The 27,389-nt window shown below is 65.5% G+C and overlaps 1 protein-coding gene across 2 annotated transcripts in view; it reads right to left on the bottom strand.

Annotated features, from left to right (window-relative positions):
• RBFOX3 (RNA binding fox-1 homolog 3) overlaps nt 1–27,389 on the bottom strand; it is a 405,543-nt gene that overhangs the window by 13,801 nt on the left and 364,353 nt on the right. For both annotated transcript variants that reach the window (XM_055320027.1, XM_055320031.1), the window contains exons 5-6: nt 5,554–5,808; nt 51–188 (exon numbers count right to left, since the gene is read on the bottom strand). In XM_055320027.1, the coding sequence (XP_055176002.1) occupies nt 51–188; nt 5,554–5,775 (360 nt within the window). In that variant the 5' untranslated portion in view covers nt 5,776–5,808. The remainder of the gene's footprint in view (nt 1–50; nt 189–5,553; nt 5,809–27,389) is intronic.

Raw genomic sequence — 27,389 nt, forward strand, 5'->3', positions numbered from 1 at the left:
GTTAGGGGTGGGCGGGTGGGAGCCGGGATGGAGGGGCCGCACACACTCACCCCGAACATTTGCCGCAGGTCGGGGTCCCTGAACCGGAAGGGGATGTTGGAGACGTGTAGCCGCTTGGGCTGCTGCTTCTCTGTGGGGTCGGAGGGGTGGAGCGGCTGGCTGTCTGTCTGTGCCGCCTCGTCTGTCTGCTGCGGGGAGAGGCCGGGCTGTGAGGTGCCCCTCTGGGCTCCCATCCCGCGGGGAGGGGAGCACCTGACGGCCAGACCCCCCGACTCCCTGGGCCTCCCCCTCCCGGGGCTGGGTCCCGGAGACGGATTCTCATGGGAGGCCCCCTGCCGCTCAGCACCCGCGGGGTGACTCTTCCAGGGCACGGGGTGGCCAGGTGCAGCCGGCCAGTGCCCTTCCTCATCTGGGGCCCCAACGTTGGGGAGCGGAGGGGTTCCGGCAGACTTGGGGCGCAGGAAACGAAGATGAGGTGAGGACCCCTGACCCACGGCCCCCTGCGAGGATGAGGCCAGGATGGGCGCTGAGGTGACAAGCCTGCGAGGCTCCTCTGGGGGCACCCGTTCTGTCCCTGCTGAGCCTCAGCGCCGAAGGCACGCGGCGGGTGCTCTGTGAACGTGGGCCTGGTGACCAAGGTGGCCTCTCAGCTAAGACCACGGTGACACCCCGGCCCTGTGCACCACCATCCCCGAGGGTTATCCCGGCCCGGCTCACTGGCGGGTCGCAGCGGGAGTGTCCGGGAGCCGCCCTCCACCGGTGACCAACACGCTGGGTGCGCAGGCGGCCTGGCACCCACCCCTGTGGCTCCTCCGGGTGGGGGACGCCCTCCTGATGGGGACGACAGGCCGTGAACGTGCCTTTCGCTGCTCCTCGCTCTCCTGCCTCAATCCCCGCTCTTCGCTCAGGGTTCTCTCTTGGGACCGTGGCTGGAGGCATGAGGGGTGCCCTCACTCCAGTGCGGCCCACCCTGAGCTTTTCTGACGTGTCTGGAGAGAGTGGAGGCGGGAGGGTCCCCCGAGGCCCACGCTGAGGTTTGTACAAGCGGAAGTGCTGGTGGCCGTGGCCTCCCACGTGGCCTGAGGGCACAGGCCGCTGACCGGCAGTGACGGGCCGGCACCGGAGAGCCGCCCGGAGACCCCTCCCAGGGGTCTCCAAGAACCGTCCGTTTGCTGAAGCCGCTTTCCGGGGCATTTCCCTGGGTCCAGCAGAGGCGCGCTGACAGGTGCAACGGGCGTCCCGGAGTTAGGGCCGGCGGGCAGGGTGAGGCCACTGGGCCCGAGGCCTCCTCCGGGCAGGGGAAACGGAGCCCAAGGGGCACAGGCTGCCCAGGTCGCTGCGAGCTGTGGCCCGTCTGTGGACTCCTGAGTGGCAGCCCTCAGTGGCCAACCCGTTCGTCGTCTCTGGGAGGAGGGGCCGCTCCCCTACCACTGAGCTCGGCCCGGGGGCCTCTGACCAGGCTCCGGGGCAGCAGGTGCCACAGGGGAGGGGGGCGGTTGTCCCCAGCTCCTGGGCTGCCGACAGCGGCGAGGACACGCCGGGCGGTGAGCTGGAGCACCTGCTCAGAGTCCCTCACAGTCGGGTCTGCGCTCCTGTGTTAAGAGGCAGCAAAGGTGCGCGATCCCAAGTGTGGTCGGAAGCCACCGTCCTCTTGTTCTCCTGGGGACGTGCGTGACCCGTGTCAGCGGGGTGGCCATCCCATGAGCGGTGGGCCCAGTTCTGACGAGTGTGTGCGCCCGGAGCCCTTCTGTCCGGCTGCCGAGGGACGTGTGTCCAAGGCTGGGGCTGGACGTCACCAAGCAGCCCAGGAGCCAGGCTGCTGCAGCCTCCGTGGCGGAGCCGCCGGCGGGTGCAGGTGGGAGGGTGGCAGGTCTGTGGGGGCAACACCGGGCAGCTGCCTTCGGGAGCCTCAGGGACACCTGGGGGCTCCTCCGGCTCGGCCGGGCAGCTGCCAATGCCCAACGGCCCAGCCTGCTCCGCGTCCTCCTCGCGTGGTCCTGCTCTTCTGCGCGGACCTCCAGAGGCTCGTCCTTGCCCCGAAATCGAAGCACAACCCGCCGCACATCCGCTGACTCCCCTGCCCTCTGGTTACAACAAAGTCTGGCTCTTCCCGTGCGGCAGTCAGGGTGGGCCCAGGGCCCTCGGTCACACACCCGAGCCCCCCATGGCTCCTGGATACAGGTGAATTTGGGACTTCCGCCGGAGAGGGGCACGTAATGCTGGCTGCGGACCGGCAGGGAGCAGGGGTCAGCTCGGCCAGCTGCACCCAGAGTGGCGGGGGGCCCCGGGCCTGGGGGGGCCACAGGAGGGTGCTACCCAGGCAAGGCGTCTGGGGCCCGCCCAGGCTGCCCCACACCCACTGTCAGTCTCCACGGTCCAGCCCCCCTCACAACACCCCACCCAGAGGCCTTGAAGGGGAGCCAGCTGAGGGCAAGGAAGGGGAATGGGGTGTTGGGGGTCTGGTGCGATGAGTCTCGAGTGGGGCCAGGACTCAAGCAAGGAAGAAGCCCCCTCGGCCACCCCCACACAGCTCCAGACAGAGGCAGACGGACAGGTTGGGTGACTGAAATCCTAAGATGCATGTCACCTTAGCCATCAGACCCTACTCACCCCCGGCCCCCCACAATCAGAGGGGCCCGCAGCCCCTGCACCTGGGCCTCCCCAAACTCAGTCGGCACAGGGGGAGGCCACGAGAGCCCTGGGCAGGGGCCGGTGGGCCCGGGCGGGGGGCGGGGGGCTCGGGCATCAGGCCAGGACAGCCTCGTCCCTGCATGGAGCCCATCACCGAGGCTTGCTGAGGCGACACGAGAGGAAGCCACGCCAAGTGTTTCCCTGCCGCCCCTCAGCCCTGCCGCCCGGGGGCTCCTGGGCGCTCATGTAAGGAGGCTCTCGGCCCTGTGGGGGGGGGGGCTGGGAGGGGCCCTCCCACCTTAGCCTCCAGCTGTCTGTCCGAGACGTCATCTTTGTCCTAACGGGCAGCCCCCTCCTTGGGCAGAGACTCTGGAGGACAGCATACTCTAAGAGCGCCCTGCCGGCCACACAGCTGTGGCACTGAGCTGCCCGGGGTGGGGGGGGCACCGTCGGCTGGCAGCTGCCCGGGGCGTGGTGGCTGCACACAGCTGGGTCTCACCCGGGGAGGTGGCGGGGGGGGGTCTGGGGTGGGCAGGACACATCTGCCTTGGCACCTGGCACTCTGGCCACAGCTCCTGGTGTTGTGGCACCTGCCAGCTGGGGAGGGCAGGGGCCCCCAGGACAGGCCCTGTGAGGGTCACTGCAGAGGAAGATGGGGAGGGTGGGGGGTAGTTTGTGAGTGACAGTCCCCCCCGGGCGGTCCCAGGATTCAGGGACACCTGCAGGGGTCCCTCGTGCCCTTGAGTGAATGAGCACCCTGAGGAGGTGGCCCCCAGCCGTATCCCTGGGGTCCCTGCAGAGCAGTGGGGTGCACCCCGATCCGTCAGCAGCCCCATAGGCTTGGCACCCCATGCCGCGGTGACAAACGGAATCCACGCGCGGGAGAGACCAGGTCTGGGCAGAAGGCGCAGTCCACGGCCCCCGCTGCCCTGTACCTCTGCATCTGAACCCCAGGCTGCCTGGGGGCGGGGGGTGCGGCGAGAGGAGGCTTCGGTGAGCTGAGGAGCCTCCACACAAGGACGGGGCCCTTCAGGCTTTAGCTGCGAGCGCGGGGCAGCTCCTCTGGGAGGACGGTGGCTCCTGGGATCTCAGAGCAGGATGGGGTGCCCCCCGCCCCCTCCAGCTCCTCCCGAGGTGGGAAGTTCCGCACAAGTACTTCAGGCTCTGAGCGCACGTGCCGTCCAGCGGCAGGTCCTCTGTCCCTCCGGCGACCTCACCCGCAGGGCTCATCGGGGCCCAGGCACGGCCAGGAACGGTCGCTCCTCCGTAACCCGGATGGCAGATCTACAGACCCTGCCCCTCTCGCGGGACCCGTAGACACCAGGGCCGGAAACTGGAAGGTCAGGGTGCCCATTACGCCCTCGGGCCCAGGGACCCTCCTGGGGAGTCCCGTGGCCAGAGAAGTGAGATGTTCGCTGCTCAGTTGGGATGAATCGTTTCTGACCCCTCCGGGGTCACAGGATGGGGGCCATGACTTTCATGTCCTCGACTGGCACCGGGAACTGGTGGCCGCCTCAAGGCAGGGCCGGTCACTTCTCCCCTGTGCCCCCGATGCTGTTCAGTGCGCGGCGCACAGGGCGTTCCCCCAACTGTCCTCTGGGTGAAGATGACATGACCCCATGCTCTTCCCGGTTTGGTGGCCTCTGGGGACCAGGTGTCAAGGAGGCCTCCTGGCTGGTTTCTGTGCTGAAGGTGTCCGCGATCGGGCCCCCAGCTCCGCGGCACCTGCCGGTCTGACCACCTTATCTCCCGCGTTCGCTTCTGGGGCGAATTTCTATGCCTCGTGGTCCCATCATGGGTGGTCTGGCCAGATGCACCCCATATGCAGAGCCCGTCAGAAGGAGTCTGTCCCCCAGCTGGGACTCCCCACGATGGGCCCCCTCTGGCTCTGGTCTGAGCGCACCCAGTCGGGGCGGGGGGACTTGAGGAATCAGAAGCCCAAGCAGAGCGGCCCCCAGAGGTACCGTTTGGCTCCTGGTTCTATGACCCTCAGGCCTCGCCTTTCCCACCGCAGGAGCCCGGGTGAGGGTTTGCGGGAGACACCGGACATGGACGTGCAGAGTGCACGGGTGGGACTCAGGCCGCAGCCCTCCACGCGGGGGGAGGGGCTGCAGACGAGGGTCCCGTCTCTCCCCAGACAGCCTGGGCGCTGCCGTCCACACAGGGGCGGTGGGCGGTATCTGGGCCCACGCAGCACCCCGGGGAGCCTAGGCTGCAACAGGGCGAGGGTGGGGGGAGCGCCCGCCGGGAGGCTGCCAGAGTGGGGCCACTTCTGGGCGGCACAGGGCGTGCTGGCCTCCTGCCCGGGCCCCGCCGGCCAGCGCTGGGGGGTGGGGGGCAGCCAGCAGGACGGACAGCGGCTGAACCCAAAGCCCCACAGCCGGGGAGGGGCGGCGCGTGGAGAAGGCGACTGGGGCCGGGGCCAGGGAAGGAGCGGCGCGGGCTGGGTTCTGTCTGGCTCCCAGGGGCTGCCCGCGTGGGACGCCCACCCCAGCCCGGCCACCCCCGGCCACGCTCCTCCGCCGCCGGGAGCCCGAGAAGCGGGCGGCTCAGCACTTTCTCCTTGGAGCCGCATCACAGCCCCATGGGGAGGCTCTCTGGAGGGCGGCCAAGCAGGTAGTGACGAGTGGTTAGAAGTGATCTCCGCGCCTGCCACCCGAGACTCGCCAGGGGCCCTGCGCCTCCTCTGCCACCGCCCTGCCCCCTCCTGTGCAGACGCGGGGACCGGGCCTCACCACTCCCCTTGCCCCCCCCCCAGGGACAGGTCACTGGCCACCCGGTGCCGGGCGTCAGCCAGGTGTCCGTCGGAGGCTCCAAGGCTGTGAGTCCCTCCCGGCCCGTCACCTGCGGGCCACCCCCGCCCCCCCGCCCTCCCGGGGGACACTCCTCCCCGAAGCCGTGGGCTCGCGGGGGCCCCCTTACCGGCACTGTCTGCGCCCCGGCGATGGGCTGTGTGCTGGCCTCCGAGCCCGGCTGCTCGGGGTGGGTCTGTGCTGGTGTGTACAGGGTCATGCCGTGCTCTGGGGGAACCGGGGTCTGGCCCGAGTAGTCCTGCGTGGGATGCGGGGGGGGTGGCGCGTACTCGGCGGGGATGCCGTTCTGTGGCGGAGGGGGGTACTGGGCAGGGGGGTAGGGCTGGGCCATCGCTTCAGGCGGAGCCGTGGCGTCCTGATTGCCCTGTGGAGGCAACGAGAGTGCGCAGGTTAGACGCCTGGCAGGCCCGACGCTGCCCCCTCCCGAGGGCTCGTGGGGCCGTGCAGGTGGGTTTCCAGAAGTTTCTGCGGCCTCGATGCTGGGCTGTTGGCAGCATGGCCCAGGCCCTCTGGGTGGGTGGGGGCTCCCGGACATGGGGCACCAGATCTGAGCCGCCGGAGCTGCCCTCAGGTGGGGGTGTCGGGGCGCCCAGGGCTCGAGACCACTCGCACATCCTGGTCAGACCTGAGGACGTTAAACCGTCAGAAAGAACAATTCTGTGATCCCGCACACCCTCTACACAGTGTCCACCAGCGGGACCTCTGGTGGGGCCATTGTCCCACCAGGGGACGCTGATGCAGTCGCCATACAGGAGGACCTACAGTGAGGGTCCCTCCCATGTCCCTTAGAGCCGCGCCCACCTCCCTCCTGCCTTACGAAGGCTTCAGGCCTCAGTTTCCCCATCGGTAGAGCAGGCAAAGGAGGGCACCATCACAGCCCGAGGGGGAGGTGGTTGGAGTCGACCCCATGGCGCTGGGAGCCCAGCACAACACAGCCCCCGTCTCCAGACCCCCGAGCTCGTCTCTGGGACACCCCACCCCTCCCCTCCGGGCCCCTCTGCCCCCAGCCACGCTGCAGGGCAGAGGCTCCTCAGATGGGGTGCTTGGACCCAGGAGCGTCGCCTGGGAGTCTGTCAGCTGACACAGGTCCTCGCCTGCACCCCAGACCCCCCGCAGCAATATGGACACACGTGGGAACCCCTGATGTAGCCCGGGGAGAGAGCCCCGCAGCCCCAGAGAAGGGACTGGGGTCCCCACGCTGTCCCTGGGGTGGGCAGGGGCAGGGCTACTTTCTGGTTGCTCCTACTTACTGTTCCCCACTGAGGATACACACGGAGTGGGGGGTGGAGGGCAGGTTTGCAGCAGCCTCTCTGAGCAGGTGAGGCACTCTCTGGCCTTCCGAAGGTGTCCCCGGGGGAGAGAGAGCCCCCTCCATCGGGAAGGTCAGGTGCCACCCCTCCCTCGAGATCGTGTGGAAGGACCCTTGCATAGACTGGACAGTCCGACACTTAGGGCCACTGTCCCAACATCTCACCAAGGAGGAACCCGTGCTCTCCCATGCTGCCCCGTCACACCACCCTTGGCATGTTTTCAGGGTTGTTTCCTAGCCTATCCCCCCGTGACACCGGTTCTGCTTCCAGAGAACATGCCGGGTCTTGCTCCGTCCCTTGTGGCTTACTACTATGTATCCCCCCAACAACTGTTTATCGGGGCTCTGGCGGGGATGGAGAGGGATGGGCAGCCCTGACCTCTGTGATCCAGAGTGGGTGTGGATTCAGAGAATTACCCTGAGTGCGAGGGGCCCTGAGGAGCCTGGCCTCACAAGGTGCTGGTGCAAGTGGGTAAGACCCAGGCCCAGGGCCCTGTCCCCCACCTGCCGACCTGTCCACCTGCCCACCTCCCTGTAGGCAGGAAGCCTCAGGCCAACTCTCTGCCAGAGGCCCCAGCCCCTGTGCACCCCCGTGCCAGCCTCTGCACTCACTACCCCTGACTCTTGGGGGGACCCCTGACCCCGCTGCGCAGTGGCCTAATGAGCAGAACGTCCTGTCCCACGGCACGTGTGTGTGTCACACACACACTCATGAGTGCATGATCCTCGCTGGACAGTCCCCCTCACTGCTCCCAACTCACCCACAAAGTCCCACTACCTACAGTGAGTGAAGGAACATGCTGGGTGGGAGAAGGGGAGGGTTCATGGTGAGGAGGGAGCAGGTGGGGGTGGGAGGAGCACCCAGGCCAGGGAGGGGTGGAGGCCAGGGCAAGGGAGGGGGGGGCGGGGGCGGGGTGGGGAGGAAGAGGAGCAGGCCAGGGGAAGGGACAGGACGTTGTCAGCTGCCTGGAGAGATCAATTAACTGATAAATACTTGATTAGAACCTCCACTAACTCACCTCTTCCCAGTGTCCCCACACCTTCCCTCCTCCAAGGGCCCTTCTATCTGCTCCTTGTCACCCCATCCCTGCCCCCCGCCCCCCGCCCCCTCTTCCCTGGGTCCCCTGGGGACTGAGTGACGCCACCACTCCCAGCACAGCGGCCCCCGGAGCTGGAGCCCGGAGCCCAGGCTGTCGGGAACCTGCAGCACACAGGTGGGACCCAAGAGCAGGGTGTCAGGCTGAAGGGGTGCGGGGGGTGCAGGAGGCAGCTGTGAGACGGCCACCCAGGACCCTTTACCATGTGGCAACGAATCAGCACATCTGAGCACACAGTGCTCTCTGCTTTGCACACTAACTCATTTAATCCCCCTCCGATCCCCAAGGTCACAGTATCGCCCATTTCACAGCTGGTAAGACCGAGGCACAGACGGCCTGGCTCTTAGGCCTGCACCCCTGCTCCTGCATGCACAGCTCTGCCCCTTCACGGGCGGGTCCTGGGGGACGGGATGGGAGGTTTCACAGCCCAGGGACACAGTTTAGAGCCTGGGATACACAAGGAGGGCTCCCTCTAGCCACGGGGTGGCCCTGGGTGACCATTCGTCCTCTTTGAACAAAGTTGTCCGTCTGCGAGAGGTTATCATGGGGCCCAGACAGAGGAAGCGCAGAATAAAAGCTAGCCAGCGTGGTCTGGTGGGTCCGGGGGTTGTCTCACCACTCCTGCCACCCACGCTGGAGGGGACTGTGGTCACGTGAGGGGCCCTCACTCTGGCTGCACATCCCACGCCTGGACCCCTCCCCAGGGCAGCTGAGTGCATTTAAGACCAAACTCTCCCATGACGTTCTGCTGTGTGGCCCGGGCTGAGGGCCCCTGGACCAGACCTGGAGGGAAGAGCAGAGGGTGTCGGGTGCACCGAGGGTGTGACGCGCCTGACACGGAGAGGCCAGCACGGCCGGCGCAGTCACGTTCCTGTCCTTCCTTCTTCCTCGGTCCGCTGGGGCTACAGTGGAAGAGGCTTGGGCTCTGCGGCATGAGCAAGCACAGTCCTCCTGCCAGGCTGGGGCCTCGTCTCAGAGCAGCTTGTGAACGTGTCTGGCTCCCCAGAGGCCTGGAAATCCCCAGAGCCTGAGGGCGACTCGCTCACTCTCGCTCCCACATCCTTGCACTCAGCACAGCACTTTGCTGCACCCAGAAGAGCCTCCATGTGTATTGAATGGGTGGGTGTGTGGATGGAGGGATGAATGGACAGACTAAAGGACAAATAGGCAGATGAATGGATGGATGGATAGAAGATGGATGGATGGATGGATGGATACATGGATGGACAGATGGAAGGATGGATGGATGGATGGATGGATGGGTGGATGGATGGAAGGATGGATGGATGGGTGGATGGATAGATGGATGGATGGACATGGAAGGATGGGTGGATGGATGGATGGATGGGTGGATGGATGGAAGGATGGGTGGATGGATGGATGGAAGGATGGTGGATGATGGATAGAAGGATGGATGGATGGGTGGATGGATGGATGGATGGGTGGATGGATGGATGGATGGGTGGATGGATGATGGATGGAAGGATGGATGGATGGAAGGATGGATGGATGATGGATGGATGGATGGATGGAAGGATGGAAAGATGGACGGATTGATGGATGGACATATGGAAGGATGGGTAGATGGATGGGTAGACAGGTGAAGGGATGAGTAGATAGTCATTATACCACTTTCTCTACAAACTTATTCCTCTCTCCCATTGTTACATTTTCCCGATAGAACTGGTCAGATCCAGCTCTGCCCCCTGTACTCCATGGCTCACACTGTTGGAGAAAAGCCACAAAATCACCCTGAATGATTCACTTGAGATCACTAACCACCGACCAAAGCAGTTTCCATTTCCTGTTTTCTGCAGAAAACAAGAGTGGAACGTCCGCGCTCACCTGCTGGCCCGCTGGCCTCATACCCCAGAGCCCAGCCCTTCTCACCAACGCATGCTCACAGCGCTGGGGATTCGCTGCAACATCTCCCACGGCAGGAGCAGGACAACCTCCTGGACTGTCGTCCCTTGAGGCTACAACCCAGCTAGCTGTTTCCCTAGGGAGCAAAGTCTCTGGAATGAGCTGCTAGATCTGCACCCCCAATTCTTCTACTCCCACTCCTTAGCCCCACTCCAAACTGGCACCATTCCCTGAAACCACCTTTGTCAAGGGTCCCACGTCTGCCACACTGAAATCCTCACCGGACCTGGTCCCTCAGCAGCACTGACTCCTCTCTCTAGACTTTCCTCGCTCGGTTTGGTTGCAGCACGCGCTGTGGGTTCTTCTGCTTCCATGGAAGTTCCTTCTGCATCTGTGTTACTGTTTCCTCACATCTCCCCAACCTGCAAACGTTGGAGGCCCCCCGAAACCCGGTCTTTGGGTCCTCTCTTACGTGGCTAGACTCATTACCTCAAGGTTCTCAGCCTCAATTTTAAAATAGCACTGTACGTTGGCCACCCCCAACGGCTGCCAGCTGTCTGCACACCTAATCCATCATTCGAGCTTGACCTACTCCTGAAGGGACTCCTGCTTCCCTCCGTTGTCCTCATCAAATCCACCTCTCGTGAGGTCACCCACTGCCCACAGGTCGGTGCTCAGCCCTACACCTGGAGGGTGATACCTCTCCTTCTGTCCACTCCAAACAATCAAGCAGGGAGCCCCGTCAGTTCCACCTTCAACATGTACCCAGGACCCAACCGTCTCCGCCAACTCGCTGCTCCCATTTAGGTCTGCACCACCACCCCCCCGCCCCGAGATTTCCCCCAGTCTTCCTGCTTCTGCTCCTGCCCCGACGACCCATCCCCTCCAAGTAAAATCCAGACACTTGGAGGGGACCATCCCTGCATGACCTGGATGGTGGATAGACGGAGGGATGGATGGATGGATGGACGGACCCCCTACCACTGGGGCCTCCCTGAATGTTCTATGCTGAGCACAAGTGTCTCCGCTGCCCCTCGAATGTCCAGTTCTGGCCTCGAGGAATTTGCACTGACCGTTCCTTCTGCAGGGACACTGCTCCCTGCATACCCCACGGCAGTCTCTCTTCCTTCACTGTCACCTTCTCAGGGAGGCCCTTTAAAATTGGGGTGCCCCCACTCTGCACTCCCCACCCCCCGATGCGGCTCTGCCCTTCTCCATCTCAGTCCCCACGTGGCTACGTGCAGTCTGCCGCCTGCCCCACGGCATCATGTCCAGGCACAGTCTGCCTGTCGTTGAATCTCCAGCCCCTAGAGCGTGACGACACGCAGTAGGACCGCGACAGGTGTACCCCTAGTGGAGGAGTGAACATGTGACAGTGGTCACCAGAGCGCTCTGTGCCCCGTGTCCCCCTGCACGGCGTCCCCACAGCGAGCCCAGAGGCAGGACTCGGCAGGAAACTGCGGACCGCTCGCTCCGTGCCTGCTGCTCTGCGCCCCTTTATCTCATGTTTGGTCACAGACCATGCAGGGCAGGTATGTCCCTCGTGATCTTTACAGGGGGGGAAACGGAGGCACAGATAATGTCTGCTTGGGGACCCAGGGCGGGTGCGCACGCAGACCCGTCCCATCCCACGTCCTCCACTCCACATGTGCCAACGGCAGAGGCAGGGGTGCAGAGGGCAGAGGCCCGCGGCCCCTTCCAGCCCCTCTGGCTCTCGAGAGCCGACGGGGAGCATCTCTTTCCAACTCCAAGTTCGGTGGCCTCGCCCTGGCAGCTTGAAGTCGGCCAGAGTGGGGGTATTTACACCCCGAGGATGGGCGGGTGCTGCCCGGCAGGCCCCGGCGAGCTGCTGCTAGAGCCAGCGCGCCACCACCTGACTCCCTCAGCTCTCCGCGGGTGACCGCCGGGGCTGCCCCGGGGTGCTGACGGTTGTGGGGGGGACCCGATACCGAACGGGACTCTGTGCAAAGGAGAACTAAGTTGGGCCCAGGAGACATTTACGGAGTCACTCCCGTGCCCACACTTAGGGACGGGTAGGGTGCGGTCTGCAGCTGGTCCAGCAGGAGCCAGCCACTCCCAGACGCGGTGATGGAGGCTGGAAGGCGAGTTCCAGAAAGATCCACGTTCACGCATCTGGCAAAGGGGAACCGAGGAGGGCGGCTGGCGGGTGCATGGCTGGCCTTGAGGGTGCGCCTGGGGCTCTGCGTGGGGGGGGGGGGTGTGTGGAGGGGGCGGTGGGGGGTTGGGGGGGTGGGGTGGTGCCCACAGCGGCTGGATCCCACCAGCGAGCGCACTCCCCTCTCCCCCATCTCCCCCAGAGGTGACTGGCGTGGACTGCACCACCTGCCCTCTGGTGTCAGTGTCGGGGAAGAGCGAGTCTGGGGTCTTTATTCCCTAGCTCCCTCCCCGGAGGCTGTCGCCGGCTCTGGCGGGACTGGACCTCCCCTGGAGGGGGCCCACCCAGGACCCTCCCTCCTTCCCGGATCCACTCGCTGCTTCCTCCTCACCCCTTCTGGAGGCGGTGGCAGCTGGGTCACCGGCCCCTGGCAGGCCCCCTCCGCCCACTCTCCAGGCACTCCTGAAAATAGTCTCCCTGTAAATAAACTCACCTGGAATGACCCCAGGGAGCGAGGCAGCCTGAGTTCCCAGGTCCCTCGGCCAGTGTGTACCCGTCCTGCCGGGGTGAGGGGCCCCCCGTGTGTGCGCAGTGCTGGGCCGGCGGGACGCCTGGGGAACGGGGTCTCTGGGGGGAGGCGGAGGGGGCAGGGGCAGCTGACGGAGGCCCGCCTGGACCCTCCTGGCCGCCCAGTCCCTCCGGCTCCTCCTGCTCGCGGTCCCTCCAGGACAATCAGGCTAATTGCCTCTTGGCCTCCTCACCCCCAGGAAGGAGGGAGGCGCAGGCCCCGGGCCCGCGGGCCAGGCTGCGGTGGGGAGGCTGGCGGCAAAGGCCGGGCAACGAGCCATTTCTTCACCTCTGGGCAAGGCCGGCTTCCAGACGGGGCGGAGGAGGGGCAGGGCGGCCTGACCCGGGCGCGGACCCAACCCCCAGGGTGTGCTCCGGCCGCCCCCCAACCCACATCACGCCCACCTGCCCTGGGGTGTCGGACCCTCACCCCCTCAGCCCCGCCCCGCACACTGATACCTCCCGTCACCAGCGCCTGCTGAGCTCCGCCGCCTGGCACGGGGAACACCGGGAACACTGGGGGAACAGGCTGGGGTCTGCCCAGGGCCGGCGGTGAGCAGGGCCTCCCCTTGGTGCCTGCAGACTCGGTGACCTCCAGTGATCTGAGTTGGGGGTCACAGGCTGCATTTCACAGAGGGGACCCTGAGGCCAGAGGCCACGTGGCGAGTGAGCAAGAGGTCTGAGGCCCTTGCAGCATGGAGGGGGTCATTGTATGGATGCCATAGGGGGCAGTGGGGAGAGGCACCCAGGACGGGGTCTTGGAGATGCTGCCACTCACGCTCCCCGTGGCCAGAACCATGAGGGATGGACAGATGTCAACTTCCCAAGCCCGGGCCACGGCCTGCTCACCCAGAGGCGCGTGGCGTGTGACAATCCACAGGGCCAGGAGAGTGAGAGGGCTGGGTTCCAGAAGACACCTGTCCAGGGGGCCCTTTGTGAGCGTTCCTGGCAGCTCTCCCCCGAACCTGCACAGAATCAGTGTGGGAAGGGGCAGGGGCTGACCTGGGGGTGACCTCTGGCAGGCAGGTGGTGTGGGGCCTCCAGTGACAGCTGAGCCAGGGGACCTCGTGGCGCTGACCTCCCAGCCTGGAGGGAGGCCCCCTCGCCCCCCACCCCAGGCGCACACACATGAGGCAGTGGCTCTCCTCTCTGACCGTAGGCGACACCCAGCCTGGCCCACCAGGCAAACGGGGGCTCTCATCTCTCTGCCTCCCCGACAGGCGCCCCCACTGGGTTCTGCTCACTACCAACGCGAAGCCTCCTTTGGTCTTGGAAGAGAAAGCTCTTCCACGCACTGAGCTGCGATCTGCCTTCTGGAAACTTCCACCCAGCACCAGGCTCAGCCTCTGAGCCTGCACAGTCGCGGTCCAGGGACTCCCTCTCCCATTGCTGAGCCTCCGGGGAGCGAAAAATCCAACACGGCTGCACCCGTGGTGGTTCCCTTCTTACAGGTGAGGAAACACGGGAACGGCTCTGTTTGGATCTGAATCCAGGCCGGAGTTCCCAATCGTCCCCCCACCCTCCGGCTTCCGCGCCTTCCCCTTCTCAGTGCAGGGGGCCTGGCGGACACCCACTTGCGGTGCAGGAGGCTCCCTCTGGCCGGGCCTGCCCAGGGTGGCTGGCTTGGGGGCCACGGGAGGGAGTGTCCCGGAGTGAGGGGACCACGCGAGGGAGAGCTGGGGCAGCGCCGTGGGAAAGTGTCCGGGCGCTCAGGGCAACAGGAGGGAAAGGGGGCAAGGCTGGGAGAGACACAATCCTACCCGAGGGGATGGTCCTACTTTCTTTCTTTTTTTTTTTTTTAATGTGCCAAACGTTGGAAAGTGAAGTTTTGGGGGAAAAAGAAATGGAGCAGCGTGGAGTCGGCTCCGGGCACACGGTGGTGTCAAGGGAACAGTCTGGGTGCCCACCGACGCCCATCCCAGGCGAGCCCAGGTGCCAGGGGTCCGCTCTGTTCCTGTGCATGGCTCTTGGCTCTGGGGAAGGCGTCTTGCCCTGATTCAAGGCGCACTGGGCAGGACTATCATGGGTTTTCTGGAAGTTTCCAAGGATGGTGGAGCCTGGCCTGCTCCCGGGGGACCCGTGACGACAGGGATCCCAGAAAGAGACCTTGGAGTACGTTCCACCCACTCGGCTGAGGACACCCGCACCGGGGAGGCTGACTCGCCCAAGGTCACCCTGGTGGGTGTGCAGGCGGGGCTGGTGTCCGCGCATCTCCTCCAGCAGGGGGTACGAGCAATGGTGTGCGCGGACTCGATCGCGGCACGTGCACAGAGCGCCCAGCTGGTGCCCCCTTCTAGCGCCAGCGAGCGCCACTGAGCACCAGTGTGAGCGCGGACCCGTCTCCGGAAGCGGACACCCCTGCCGAGGCCCCCTGGGCATTAACTAAATTTGAAATGCATGATGTGATTTTCAGGGGCAGCCAATTAGCCTCTCCATGGCGCTTGGCTCGGGTTCACGTTCGAATTTCCTGGGCGGCCGGCTGAGAGCAGGGGCTGGGCCTTGGGGTGGCTCGTGACTCACCGGGGGCTCCCCCTGCGAGGGCAGTGGGGGGCACCGACACAGAAATAAACGGTCCCAACAGTTTTCGAGGTCCTGCCACCATCCCGGGGAGGGAGAGAGGGCTGCTCTGGGGTTCGGCCGGGGCCACTGGCGTGGGAGGCAGGGGGTGGGCAGCCGCTGCGCTCAGCTTTCTCCCTCACCACGTACTCAGTTGCTTTGTCAGCCCAGAAACAGGCCGTCCTCATGCCTTATGGGCTCCTAACCCCACCTTTTGGGAGGAGAGCATCCTTGCCAGATGGGAACAGGGGTGCCCCAAACTAGCCCAGGCTCCCTGGGGGGAAAGCCAGGTCCTAGCAGTGGGAAGAGGAGCCTCCATCTCCATCTGAGACCCTTCCTGGTCCCCTTGTACCCCGCATGGCAGAGACTCGTCTCCTGGATGCTCTCATGCCTCCCTCCCGAGGTTCCGGGAGATGCTGCAGTGGGGAGCGGGGTGGGGGCGTCCCTGCCGGCCAGCACCTCGAGGCCAGAGACTCTGGGGTGCCGCAGGAGGTGCCCGTGCCAGCCCAGGGCAGAGCTGGGCTGCTATCACAGTACAGGCAGCTGGGGTGGGCAGGGGAGGCTCTAGCACCTGAGGCTCAGCGGTGCGGCTGGGGCAGAGCTCCAGGCCAGGAGGCCCCGAGGGCAAGGCTCCTCCCGAGTCCCCAGCTCCCTGACACCGCAGGACACACAGCAGGGGCTCAGGAAGTGCCCAGAAGAGCGGATGATCTGAGGAGTGACGCCACCGGCCGGCCCGTGTTAAGCAGGAAGGGCGCCTCCTCTCAGGTAAGGGCCGAGCCCTCCGTGCCCACGCATCCGCCACCAGGGACGCAGCTCAGCGGGGAGGTTACTCGTCCGCGTGCACACGGCCACCCCGCGGCCGAGCCCGGCCGACTCCAGGACGCTGCCTGACCTGCGTGCACGGCTGCCCCAGGGGAGTAGAGGGCGGTGTGCCCTCGCCCACGGCCTGGAGGACGGTCAGAAGCCCCGCGGGCCGCTCCCTGTGCCAGGACCTCCGTCCCTCCCAGAAGTCGTTCCAAGCGAGGGAGCCACCAGCCCCGGGGTCCTGTGCCCCTGCTGAGAGCCCGCCTCTGAGCCTGGCGCTCCCCTCTGGTGTGTGCGGGGCACCCACGGTGCCAGGCTGACGTGGGCTCTGCGTAAGGCTGGGCAGGGGGTGCGGCGGGGTTGGGGGAGGGCAGCGGTGGGGGGAGGCTGGAAGGAAGCAGGGAGCCTGCTGGGAAGGAGGGAGGCTGAATCCATCTAAGCGACGGCTCCCCCCGCCCCCCATCCCCGCCCCCTCCAATCCACTCCGTCCCCTGGCAGCCACTTTAATATCCTTTATTAATTAGGGCTGTCAGACGGCGCGTCACCCTCCGTATTACTGCATTCAGGGGCCGTTTGGCTGAGGTCCCTCCTCATTCCCTCCTTCCTGCGCCGTGAGGGGCCTGGTGCCCAGGCTGCCCCGACAACCCATGTCTGTTCCCACCCCTGGGACCGAAAGGGACTTCAGGAGACATTCAGGCAGAGCCGCTGCAGAGGGGCAGCACCCTGAGTCCCACCAGGCCTGGTGGGGTTCCTGCCGGCCCTGTCACCTGCCGTCCGTCAGAATCTTGGGTCTCCCCCTGCTTTGTGTCTCCTTTCCTTCTGCCCACAGCCGCTCATTTCCCAGTAGGGCCTCCAGCCTCTTCCTCATTGGTACTTTGGAGGCTGTGGGTGGGCGACGGCCGGGTGGGCAGTGGGGCAACCTGCAAGGTCTGAGCCCGGAGCCCTACCTCCAAACACACAGAACACATGAGGCTTCCACGGGGGCCCAGCCTGGGTTCCCAGCAAGCCCTCAGCACAAGGGCCAGCCCCCTCTGGGGCGTCCTAGGCACCCTGCCTCTCCACTGAGGTGGTGCAGGGCTGGGGAGGCTGGAGACACTTGTCCTAGTCTCCCTGCCATGGTCAGGTTTCTGCACCCACACCACGAAAGCTGGTGATGCTGGCCCAGAGCTGACGCAGAGCCAGAGCAAGACGTGCCTGTGCCGGCCTGGTGCCTGCAAGGCAGCGAGCTCCCTGCACTGTGCATGCCCTGTGTGTGCCCTGCGTGCTCCATGCATGCTGTGTGTGTGTGCCTTGCACGCTCTGTGTGTGCCCTGCATGCTCTGTGCATGGTCCATGTGTGCTGTACGCACTGTGTGTGCTCCATGTGTGCTCTGTATGCTCTGTGTGTGTCCTGTATGCTCCGTGCATGCCCTGTGTGCTCTGTGCATGCTCCATGAGTGGTGTATGCACTGTGTGTGCTCTATGTGTGCCCTGTGTGCTCTTTGTGTGTTCCATGTGTGCTATATGCACTGTGCATGCTCCACGTGTGCCCTGTATGCTCTGTGCATGCCCTGTGTGCTCTGTCCGTGCTCCATGTGTGCCCTGTGTGGACTATATGCTCCATGCATGCTCTGTGCGTGCCCTATATGCTCTGTGTGTGCCCTGTGTGTGCCCTGTGCGTGCTCTGTGTATGCCTTGGATGTTCCCTATTCTGTGGGTGCTTTTCACATGCTCCATGTGTGCTGTGTGTGTTCCACGTGTGCTCTGCACCTGTTGTGTGTGCTCGGTGCGGGCTCCATGTGTGCTGTGAGTAGCCCAGGCTTGCCCTACATGTTGTCTGGGGGAAAGAACTCGAAACATCCGTGATCTTGGATGGACCAATACCCCACCACCTTACCATCTCGCAGCTGAACTGCTGGCACTGCCCCCATCCACAAATGCGGCTGCAAGCCCAGGACCCGAGCATTCCCCGAGAACTTGGCCACCGCCGCCAGAAACCATGGGTTCCTCCTAGAGTGCTGCAGGCACACCACTGTGTGATCCCTGTGCTCACCCCAACCCCAACACTAGGGTGGTGATCATACCGGCCCTGAGCCTGGTTACTCCACGCAGTAGGAAAGAAGCCACAGGTAGGATTTTATAGTTTTCTCTCTTTTGGTAAGTGTATTTTAATAAAAGTTGTTTCCCTTGTGAGCCTATGTGCTGTTGCATTTAAGACCATTTTCTGTGATGGGGTCCTAGTGCCTTGCCAGATGTGACGGGGGACAAGAAGGAACAAAAAGCCATAAGGACCTCTGGCATGGATGGACCCCTGGGGCCAAGACATGCACCCTCCCACCCCCTAGAATGGAGCTGGCCACTTGGCCAGAGCCCACTGCCCCTCAGTCCAGACTCGGCCCCAATGTGCTCCACTGAAAAGCCCCAGGCGAGGGGATGGATTTTTGCACGATTAAGCCATAATTCCCTCCAAACCCACTGCATACAAATCATAAATAATGTGGCTCTGTAAATCCCCTTCTCCCATCAGCTGCACCTCCACCAGCCTCCCCTCCTGTCTGGGGAAATCAGCCAGGAGCCGTCTGGCTGATGGGGCTTGGAAAGCACGGGGCAGGGGCGGGGGGCGGGGGCGGCGGCGGCGGTTGGTGGGAAGCAGGTTCACCCTAGACTGTCAATCAGGCCGGAACGAAACACCACCAGCCAGTCCCAGCTCCCGGGTCCACCGTGCAGGAGGGCACGCTGTTGGGGGGACAAGTGCTGCCCAGGGCGGGGTGGGGGTAGCAAGGAGCTGAGAGGCTGGCCCGATAAGCAGCGTCTTCACCCTGTTTACAGACGCCCCGGGGATCTGAACCAGCAGCTCTGTGTACGCAAGTGTGTGCACGTGCCAGGAAGAACCGGCAGCGGGCACCAGGTGGCTCCCCCGTGGGCACAGGGGGGGCACCTGTGGTCAGCAGGAGACAGCATGCGGGGCCAGGCCGCCAGGGAGGCCAGGGCGGGTGGTGGCGGAACTGGGGGATACCCCTTGGTGGAGCCGCCCCCTTTGGTCCCCAGGAACACCTGGGTGAGCAGGTGCAGCCCGGCTCCCCGCAGGCAGCAGGAAGGTCCCCGTGTGGCTCTCAACTGCTGCTCACAGCCCCCCTCTGCGAGCGGCAGGAAGGGGTGCGGGAGACGGACGACTTCAAGATTGGGAGAAGGGCACCCCTGGCTCTGCCAGGCGCTGGGAAAGCAAACCCTGGTGGGCGCAGGGACCCTCTTCAGGCCGTGCAGAGGCAGTGGGATAAGCAACTGCTGGAAGCTGGGGTGCAGGCCCCAAGGAAGTGCTGTGTCCCAGGGGTGATCCATCACTGGCTTCTCCCCACTTCACAAGTGAGCACAGTGGAGGAGCGCCCGAAGCCTGTCCTGGAAGCGTTCAAACACCTCCTCCAGGAAGCCTTCCCATGGCTCGGCTCCTCCTCCGTCCTGCCCAGGCCCTCTGAGACACTCCTGTGAGTTTATAATCTGGGGGAGCACGTGTGGCAGGTTCGTGTGCACACGCGAGTGGGTGGGCAGACACCAGGCTCCTCCTCAGCGGGGTGGAGACGATGCTGTCTGGGCCGAGGCTCCCACCCAGGGCCTCTCGAGGACGGGCTCCGGGCCAGCTGGCAAACTGACCCCAGCAGGAGCGCCGCCGGGAGCCCCCCCTGGTGTTAGTCCCCCCCCACACCCCGCCACTTCCCCCAGGGCCTGGGGCGGCTGGCTGTGCAGGTCTAGGGAGAGCCCTCTGCATCCTCAGCGGCATCCCTGGGTCTGCTCCCTGCATATTCATTAAGGAATATTAGCATTATTAATGGCCCGTGGTCTTCCTGGAGCAAGTGAAACAGGATATTAAGCGCAGTGCCCGGATATGAGGTGGGTGGGTGGGCGGGGGTGCGGACAGTGGGAGGGGGTGACGGGCAGGACCCATCCCTGGGTGCAGCCCGGGGTCTGCGCCCGGTGGCCCAGGGTCCTGGCACCCCCCACCCTCCTGCCTGCCCTTCTCCTACTTTCCCAGAGCTCTGGGAAGCCACACTCAAATGAAAATTCGCAAAATGTAATTAGGAAGGTAAATTTCCCGGCAACAAAGATTACGTAATATGCCGCGCAGTCCAACACCCGCCGGGGACCTGGTTTGAGAACCGTGGGTTTAGCCACCACCGGGTGGGGTGTAACTCCCCCCCCCGCCGTGGCCTTCCTTCCCTGGGGACGCTGGGGAGTTGGGGGTCGGTGCGTCCCTGGGATGGGGGCCCTTGCTGGGGTCGCGCCTGGTCGTGTGTGGCCACACACAGCAGGGCCCCGAGTGGGGCGGGCAGGCCAGCGGCGTCGCACGGCCCTGGAGCAGCGAGAAATGCAGGCTCTCAGCCCCTCTGAGCCGCCGAATCGACTTGGAATCCGGGACTCAGGACAACCTCCGCTACAGATCCCAGACCCCAGATGTGGCTCGAGGGGCCCCTCCGCCTCTGCTGCTGCCCTGGCCACGCTTGAGCCCAACCTGCTGGGCCTGGGACCCCAGCTGGGGTCTGCTGGCCGGGGCTGGCGCTTGCGGGGTGGGGAGGCGCTTCCGTGCCAGGGCCAAGTGGCCTGGACCCAGGACAAGTCCTCTGCTCTGCAGGGGTCACTGTGTCCTCTAGAGACGCAAGGCCTGGGCCCTGGTGACCAGGAGATGGGGAGGGGGCACTCCCACCCACTGGGCCTGGGCAGACACCTGCTTTTTAGCAGCATCAGGGGACAGCAGCTGTGGGTGGAGGCTGGTGGTCTGGGCCAGGAGCCCAGGGCAAGAACACAGGGTGGGGGGCTTGCTTCTGAACCCCAGGTAGCCCCCTTGGCACCGGGGGCAGAGCTCCAGGAGGCAGCAGGGATTCCATCGATTCAGGAGGGACCCGAGTGTCCTCCCCTGAGAAATATGTGTGTGTGACCCCACCTGACCCTGCGGCCAGTGCGTGTGGGGGGGTTCAGCACACCCAGGTGAGGAAACGAGGCCCCACGAGTCCGGGGTCCCCGAGGTCATGGGTGCACTAGTGGCACCACCTGGCCTGCCACCAGGTCCTGCAGGGGCAGCACCTCCTCCCATCACCTGTTTGCACCTCTGAGCACCTGTTCCGCCCACAGCCCCAGGACAGGGCTGCCCAGTGCAGCTCACCTGTGCTCCCTCAACAGCATGAGACCCACGAGTAAGGACAGATGAAGGGGCGGGGCTCCCTGGGAGGCGAGCTGGGTGGTGGTGGGGGCCCTGAGGAAGGCCTCCCCTCCCCTCCCCCTCTCCCAGCTGGAGGACCATCTTGACCCCCGGGGTCGGCCCGCCACACCCTTGAGCTGGCAGGTGGCTGGAGCAAGGATGGAGGAGACTTTGGGACCTGGACTACGACCTCCACTCTGGGCCAGGCGGTGGCCAGAGCGTGGGGAGGAAAGAGGGAGGGCCTGGCCGGGAGAGGAGTGGGCCCCAGGCTGAGAAGAAGCCCCCAGGCCGCCAGAGTCCTGGGGCAGGGGTGGGGTGGGGGGAGCGCAGCCTGCTCGGAGGAGCCGGCCCATCCTGACCACCCGGGGGGCCGGGCCTGCCAGGCAGCGGGACACGGAGAGCGTGCGGGGCAGCGGGCGGAAGGCGGCACCCACGGCGCCAGCCCCTGCGGACGGCGCTCGCAGCCAGGGCCCGCACCTGCGGTCCGGACAGCGGTTCAGCGTGTGCGCGAGTGTGCGGCCCACCCGACGCGTGTGTCCTCAAGCAGGTTGTCCCAGCAGGGGCCGGGCGGAGGTCCTTGGGGGCTGGGGTCCCAGCCCTGCCTGTCGTCCCCGGGGCCTGAGGCCGCCCCTGCCAGCTGCCCCAGGTCAGGGTCACTCTCCTCACAGCCCTGAACTCCTGTGTGCACAATTCTCTAAGGGACTTTAGCCGGGGACCCGGGATAGCCCTGAGGGGCCTGAGCCCTGCTCACCCAGCCACGGGCCTCCACCAGCCTTCTAATGGGGGCTCAGCCTCCCCTTGGGGTCCCTGGAGGGGCCACATGTTCCTTTCCGAATGCCCGGGGCTGGGCCGCAGGGGGGGCGCTCTCCCCGCGCACGCACCACACACGTGCCTGTGGCCTTGGTGGTACCCACACCTGCCACAGGTACTCACACCTGCCCCGCACTCGCCCAGCCTCACCAGGGCATCTCCCCCCGGGCCCCAGCCCCCCGGCCCGGCGCAGGGCTCCTCGGCCTCGCCACTACCCACGTCCCCTGCCGCGGGGCTGCCCTGGCCGGAGAACGCCTAATACCGTCCCTGCGCCCTGCCCACAAGACGCCACCCAGCTGTGACAACCAAACGTGTGACTCTGGCCACACGTCCCCGGGCAGGGGGCAAAAGCACCCTCCGCCGAGCACCTGTGACCCAGCGAGCCCGCGGGCGCCCCCTCCACGGACGCGTCTCGGCGGGACTGTGCGCGCAGCGGCCACCCACACGCTGGCGGCGCGTCCCCCGTCCACGCGCCCCGCCGCTCGGCCCCAAGGTCCCTGCCGCTGGCACCCGGCCCAGGGCGCGGGGTGGGGGGCAGGCCGGCTTGTCTTCCCGGCTGGCGCCTGGCTCATGGAAGAGGCGAGCGTGGATCTAATCTTCAGCTGATTAAATGTCCCTCATTAATGAGTTTCTTTAATTAATGAAGTTTTTGGGTCTGCTCCACTTGCTTTATTCCAGCCACACTCTGCCTCCTCAGCACAAAGCGGGGCCATTTCCTCCCGGGTAATGAGGGAGCCGGGCCGTTCCTGCCGACGCTGCACTTTGCTGATTGCGCCTGTCAACCCGGAGCTGACAACTCCATCTTAAGCGTCCCTTCCCCGGGAGCCACGTGCACGTGCGAGCTTGCACACGGACGGCGCCCCCGGGCACAGCCGGGCACACACGGCTTCACGTCGCCTGGTGCGTGCAGGGCGCCCTGCACACGTGTGTCACACTCACACCCAGGTGGCACGTGCGCACGTGCAGCCGGCTCTCCCGGGGGGCACGCTCATTCCCGGGCTTGTGCACACCCACACACGTCGCACCGCGTTCAGCTTCCGTGCGCCTCACGCACACCTCACCCACGTGCACGTGCGCACACACACGCGCACAGCTCTCGCGGTCCCGTTCCCGGCGCGCTCACACCCACACCCACCTTCATGTCTCCCGCGCGTGGTGCGCACGCACTTGAACCCAAACCGCAGGAAGCAGATGTGAGGCTGACCCTGCTGGCCCGCCGCGGAAGAAGGGCTGGCCGGGGTGCTCGGCACGCGGGGTGACCACGTCCCCAGGTCCACCTGTTGTCCAAGTGACCCTGCGTGGCTGCCGCGTGGCCCTGGCGGCCGCCTGCCCCACTATGACCAGGTGCCAGCTCTGGGCTCCGGGGCCTAGAAGGATGATTTACTTCCTTTCATTGGCTCATGAAAAGCTCCTTGAATTAAAAACATGTATCTTCTCCTGCTGACGAGGCCGCTGGACTCCACGCCGAGGCTGCGCGGTCTGGGGCCATTGCTCCACAGCCAGGAGCGGGGTCAGGCTGCCCTTCGGATTCCCTCATGGCTGGGACAGGGCAGGACACCTCGTTAGGGCCAGGACACGGCCCTGACAACCGGGGGAAAGCAGCAACCTCCCCAGGGGCAGAAACGGGACCAGGCGCCAGCCCGGAGGGGCTGTGGCCAGGGCAGGACGGGGCAGTCTGCAGGGATGACGCCCGAGCCACAGTCACACCCACCACCCGTGTCTGGCCACCATGTCTCACTGACTCATCGTTCCAGGTGGACAAGCGGGTGTCACTATCCCCATGTCGCCGACAAGGACGCTGAGTAAGGGTCCCCTGGTCCCCCCGCTGGCAAGTGACAGGGCGGGCTCTGAGCGCAGCTCCACCAGGATCCCGAGCACACTCTCCATGTCCCGTGGCCTGGCCAGGTTCCTCCAGCAGGGAGCCGCCCTGGAGGGTCCTGGCCCCCCGAGAGGGCGCCGATGCTTCGTCCCCTCTTCCAGAACCTTCTCGCCCGTTATCTTAGGAGGCTCCCAGCACACCTGAGAGGCACCTCTCTCCCTCCCAGATGGGGAAAGAGGCTCGGTGTCACACATGGCAGAGCCTGTAGCGTCCACGTCCAGGGCCCTTCCCGTCCTGACACCCTGAGCCCCAGGCGCTGGCCCTGGAAGGGGAGGCCCGAGCGGTGCATCTCCGGGGAGCCCTAGAGCCCACCGGCCAGCGCGGCACCAGCACGTTTACCTACATCGGCTGGGAAGCTCGCACTGGCCCTCGGAGGCCACATCACCGGCCTCGTTTTTGCAGATGGAGAAACTGAGGCTCACAGAGGCAGGCTGAGGTCCCACAGCTCAGAGGCACGGTGTGAGAGAAGACGCCAGCCCTCCCACAGCCCAGACCCCTTCCCCCGGACCAGCACGCCCCAAGTCATGTGCTACGGAACTCCAGGCTCCTGGAACATTCTAGAGGAGGCCTTGGAAGTTCCATCGGGAAGAGACATGTTTAACCTGCCGGCTCCTCCGACCCAGAATTCTTTCTCTGCCCAAGGCCTACCCGGAGCAGGGGTCTTCAGGAACCACAGACACGTACCACTTGGGGCAGAGCTGGCGGTGCTGCCCCCCTTGAAGGGACAGCTGGCAAGGGTCCCCCGAGGCAGCGCTGACTGAGGCCAGGAGGTCGGGGAGAGGGACCGTGGCAGTGATGGAAGGGCCCTGGGGGGGCTCAGGTCCCGGACACTGCCCAGGGGGGCAGCGCTGTCCTTCGGGGTGGGGACCCAGGGCACAGCGGGGTGGCTCAAATCAGCCGTGAATACCGGCGGGAACGGGGAGCCTGGCAAGACGGGAGGAGACAGTGTGTCCCCAGAATAGTGACTGGGGCAGGCCGGGGCGCTTGGGGGGCGAGAAAGACGCTGTCCGTTCGTAACGAGCAAGGATGGGTGGGCCTTGGCGCCTTCTCCTCGTCTAAGTGGGATCAGTCGAAACCAAACCAAACCAAACCACCTGAACCAACCAGAAAGCTGGGGCCGCCACGGGTTCCCTGGAGAGGCGAGCCGCGGAGGCCGCAGGCCGGGCATGAGGCCGCGACCCGCTGGGGGGCCGGAAGGGGCCTCCGGGCAGCGGATTCTCCGCTCGCAGTTGCGTCACAAGCAGCCAGGCCTGGGTTTCTCCTCTTACAGCCACTCAGAGAGGGGAGCCCGGGGCCTGAGGTCACACAGCAAGTCAGCAGCGAGGGTCAGGAGGGAAGCGGTGGGGCTGCGCTCGCTGCACCCCAAACACGGCAGCCCTGGACCCACGGGCCTGGCAGAGATCATGGGGGGGCACCCGGGGGCAGAGTTCGCACCCGTGGGAGGAGAAGGAGGCAAAACGCCGGTGCGCTTCTCATTTACGGTGCTGTTCAGATACCGTGTGGGTCGGGGAAGGACACGTGGCAGCCCTCAGCCGCAGCCGCGGGGGAACGCACAGCCTCGCGGTAAACCAGACGACGGGTCTGCCACCAGGACGCTTTCCCTGAACGAGACCCCCGCGCACCTCGTTCGTCCTTTCTCCCCGAGTGGGTGGCGGATGGGCCCCTCCCAGCCCCCCTCTCCATCATCGCCCCCACGAAGGGCCGGACACCCGGGGGAGCCGCAAGGGCCGGGCCGGGGGTGGCGGTGACAGTCGCACTGGCCGGGGCGGTGGAAGGGTCCGAATGTGGTTCATCGCATCGGAGATCACACTGGAAAATCAATTTTTAATTGAATGTACTCTTTGAACGGGCCCTGTTGCCCATGGCTGAACACTAATGGAATTTCCATTCTACGCTGCCCCTTCTCTGCGGACGCCCCCCTCCCACCCTGACCACAGCAGGGCTGACCAGGCCTGGGGACCACCCGGGGCAGCAGCCTGACCGCGGGGGCCTCCTGGGGGTGAGGTGGCCACGTGCGGGTGGGGAGGCCAGGCGGGTGTGGGGCGCCAGGGGCTCTTGCGAAGCTGGGGGGCAGGCGGGGTCCCACGGGGTCTCCTAGGTCCTTGCCAAGGGGCAGGGCTGAGGATGGGGTTGGGGGACCCAGTGAGCGCTGCCCCTCCTGCACCAGGCCCCTCCCAGCGCCCCACGGAGTCCAATCTGGGGGTCAAGCAGACCAAGGGGACAGACCCGGGCGGTGTGGGGGCACAGGGGAGACCCGGGGCACAGGGCTCTGTGTCCCTTCTGTCAGGGCCCAGGGAGCGGAGGTGGATGTGACCCGGGGTCATGGGTCACTGCTTGCATCGTGGAGAGCCCCACACCTGTGAGGAGGGACCAGTGTTGACCTGCGCTGGCTCCACTCACCGGGAGCTCACCCTGTTCTCTGCACACCTTGGGCTGCACAGACCACCCACGGGTCACCCCAGCCTGCGGGTGCAGCGTCAGGGTCACCCAGGACTCTGGCCTTGAACCGTGCTGTCCTGGGGGCTCCTACGAATCACGTCTCCGGTGTCCTTCGTGCCGTCCCCCAGTGACCTGCCCCCGGCCTCCACTCAAGGACAGCCCGTGGGGAGGCTGGACCACAGGCATCCCCGAGACGGGGCACCTGGCTGGCTCACCCCGGAGGAGGGACAGCGGGCTCCCTGCGGCTCATTCTGCCAGTGACACCCCCTGCGGAGGAGGATGGCTGAGTGACGGCCTGGCGTTGGCTGGGAGGCCTGGACAGGAGGGCCTCGTGGGGGAGGACTGGCGCTGAGCTCGCAGGTGGATGCAGGCGGGCCCTTCCTCCTCAGCCAGGCCAGGGCCCCGAGCCTGCTGCATCCAAGGGGCAGGGGTGCGGCTGTCCCCCGCCTCTGGGCTGTTACCAGGCTCTGAGGCCGATGCCCGTGAGCCCACCTGCGTTCTCAGCTGGCTCCCGCGTGGGGTCAGGTGAGTCCAGAAGAACCCCTTGGGGTGGGTTCTCAGCAGAACGTCACTGAGCAGCGCCCGGAGCCCTTCGGTGCGGCCCCGTCCCAGTAAAGTGGGGGAGGCTCACAGACAGCAGGGCACGGGGCGGGGGCACAGATCGTGTCTGCCAGCCTCTGAGCGCGGGCGGATGTGCGGGGTCCTGGCAGAGACTGCGATGCGCGTCTCACCCTGCAGCTCCATCCGTCTCCCCTGGGGGCTGGCCTGAGCTTTGCATTTCAAACTGGCCCCCTGCCGTCCACCATGCACTGGGGGTTCTCAAATGCCTGCTGCTGCTGCAGTCACCTCAGAAGTGTTAAAAAAAAAAAAACACCACTGCCCGCGTCCCACCCCTGGAGGGTCTGAGCGTCGGCTCGGCAACGGCTGGAGGTGGCCTCGTGGGCACGGACTCCAGGGAGCTCTCAGAGCCAGCCCCCTGCTGCCCCACCTCCTGCAAGCAGGGCCCGGCCACCCCCTGGGCAGAGCCTTGCCTCCCCGGAGCCTGCAGACGCCTGTCCTGTGCACTGGCAGCAGCACCCTGACCCCCAACAACTAGATGCCAGTGGCACCCCCGAATTGTGGCCGTCTCGGCTCTCATGGACACATGTACCCTGGGGGCACCATCGGGAGGCCTGTGAGCTGTTGTTTCCCCTTAGTACCTGGGTCCACTGCCATGGGGACCCCATGCTAACGCAGAGCATCAAACCCAGTCTGGGGACGCTCAGTGACTCAGCACTCAATGCACCGTTGGACTTGAACTCAGGGTCCAGGGCCTGGTCCCCAGTTGGTGTTAGGATT

Source organism: Nyctereutes procyonoides, unplaced genomic scaffold, assembly GCF_905146905.1.
Source record: "Nyctereutes procyonoides isolate TBG_1078 unplaced genomic scaffold, NYPRO_anot_genome, whole genome shotgun sequence".
NCBI classification, from domain to species: Eukaryota; Metazoa; Chordata; class Mammalia; order Carnivora; family Canidae; genus Nyctereutes; species Nyctereutes procyonoides.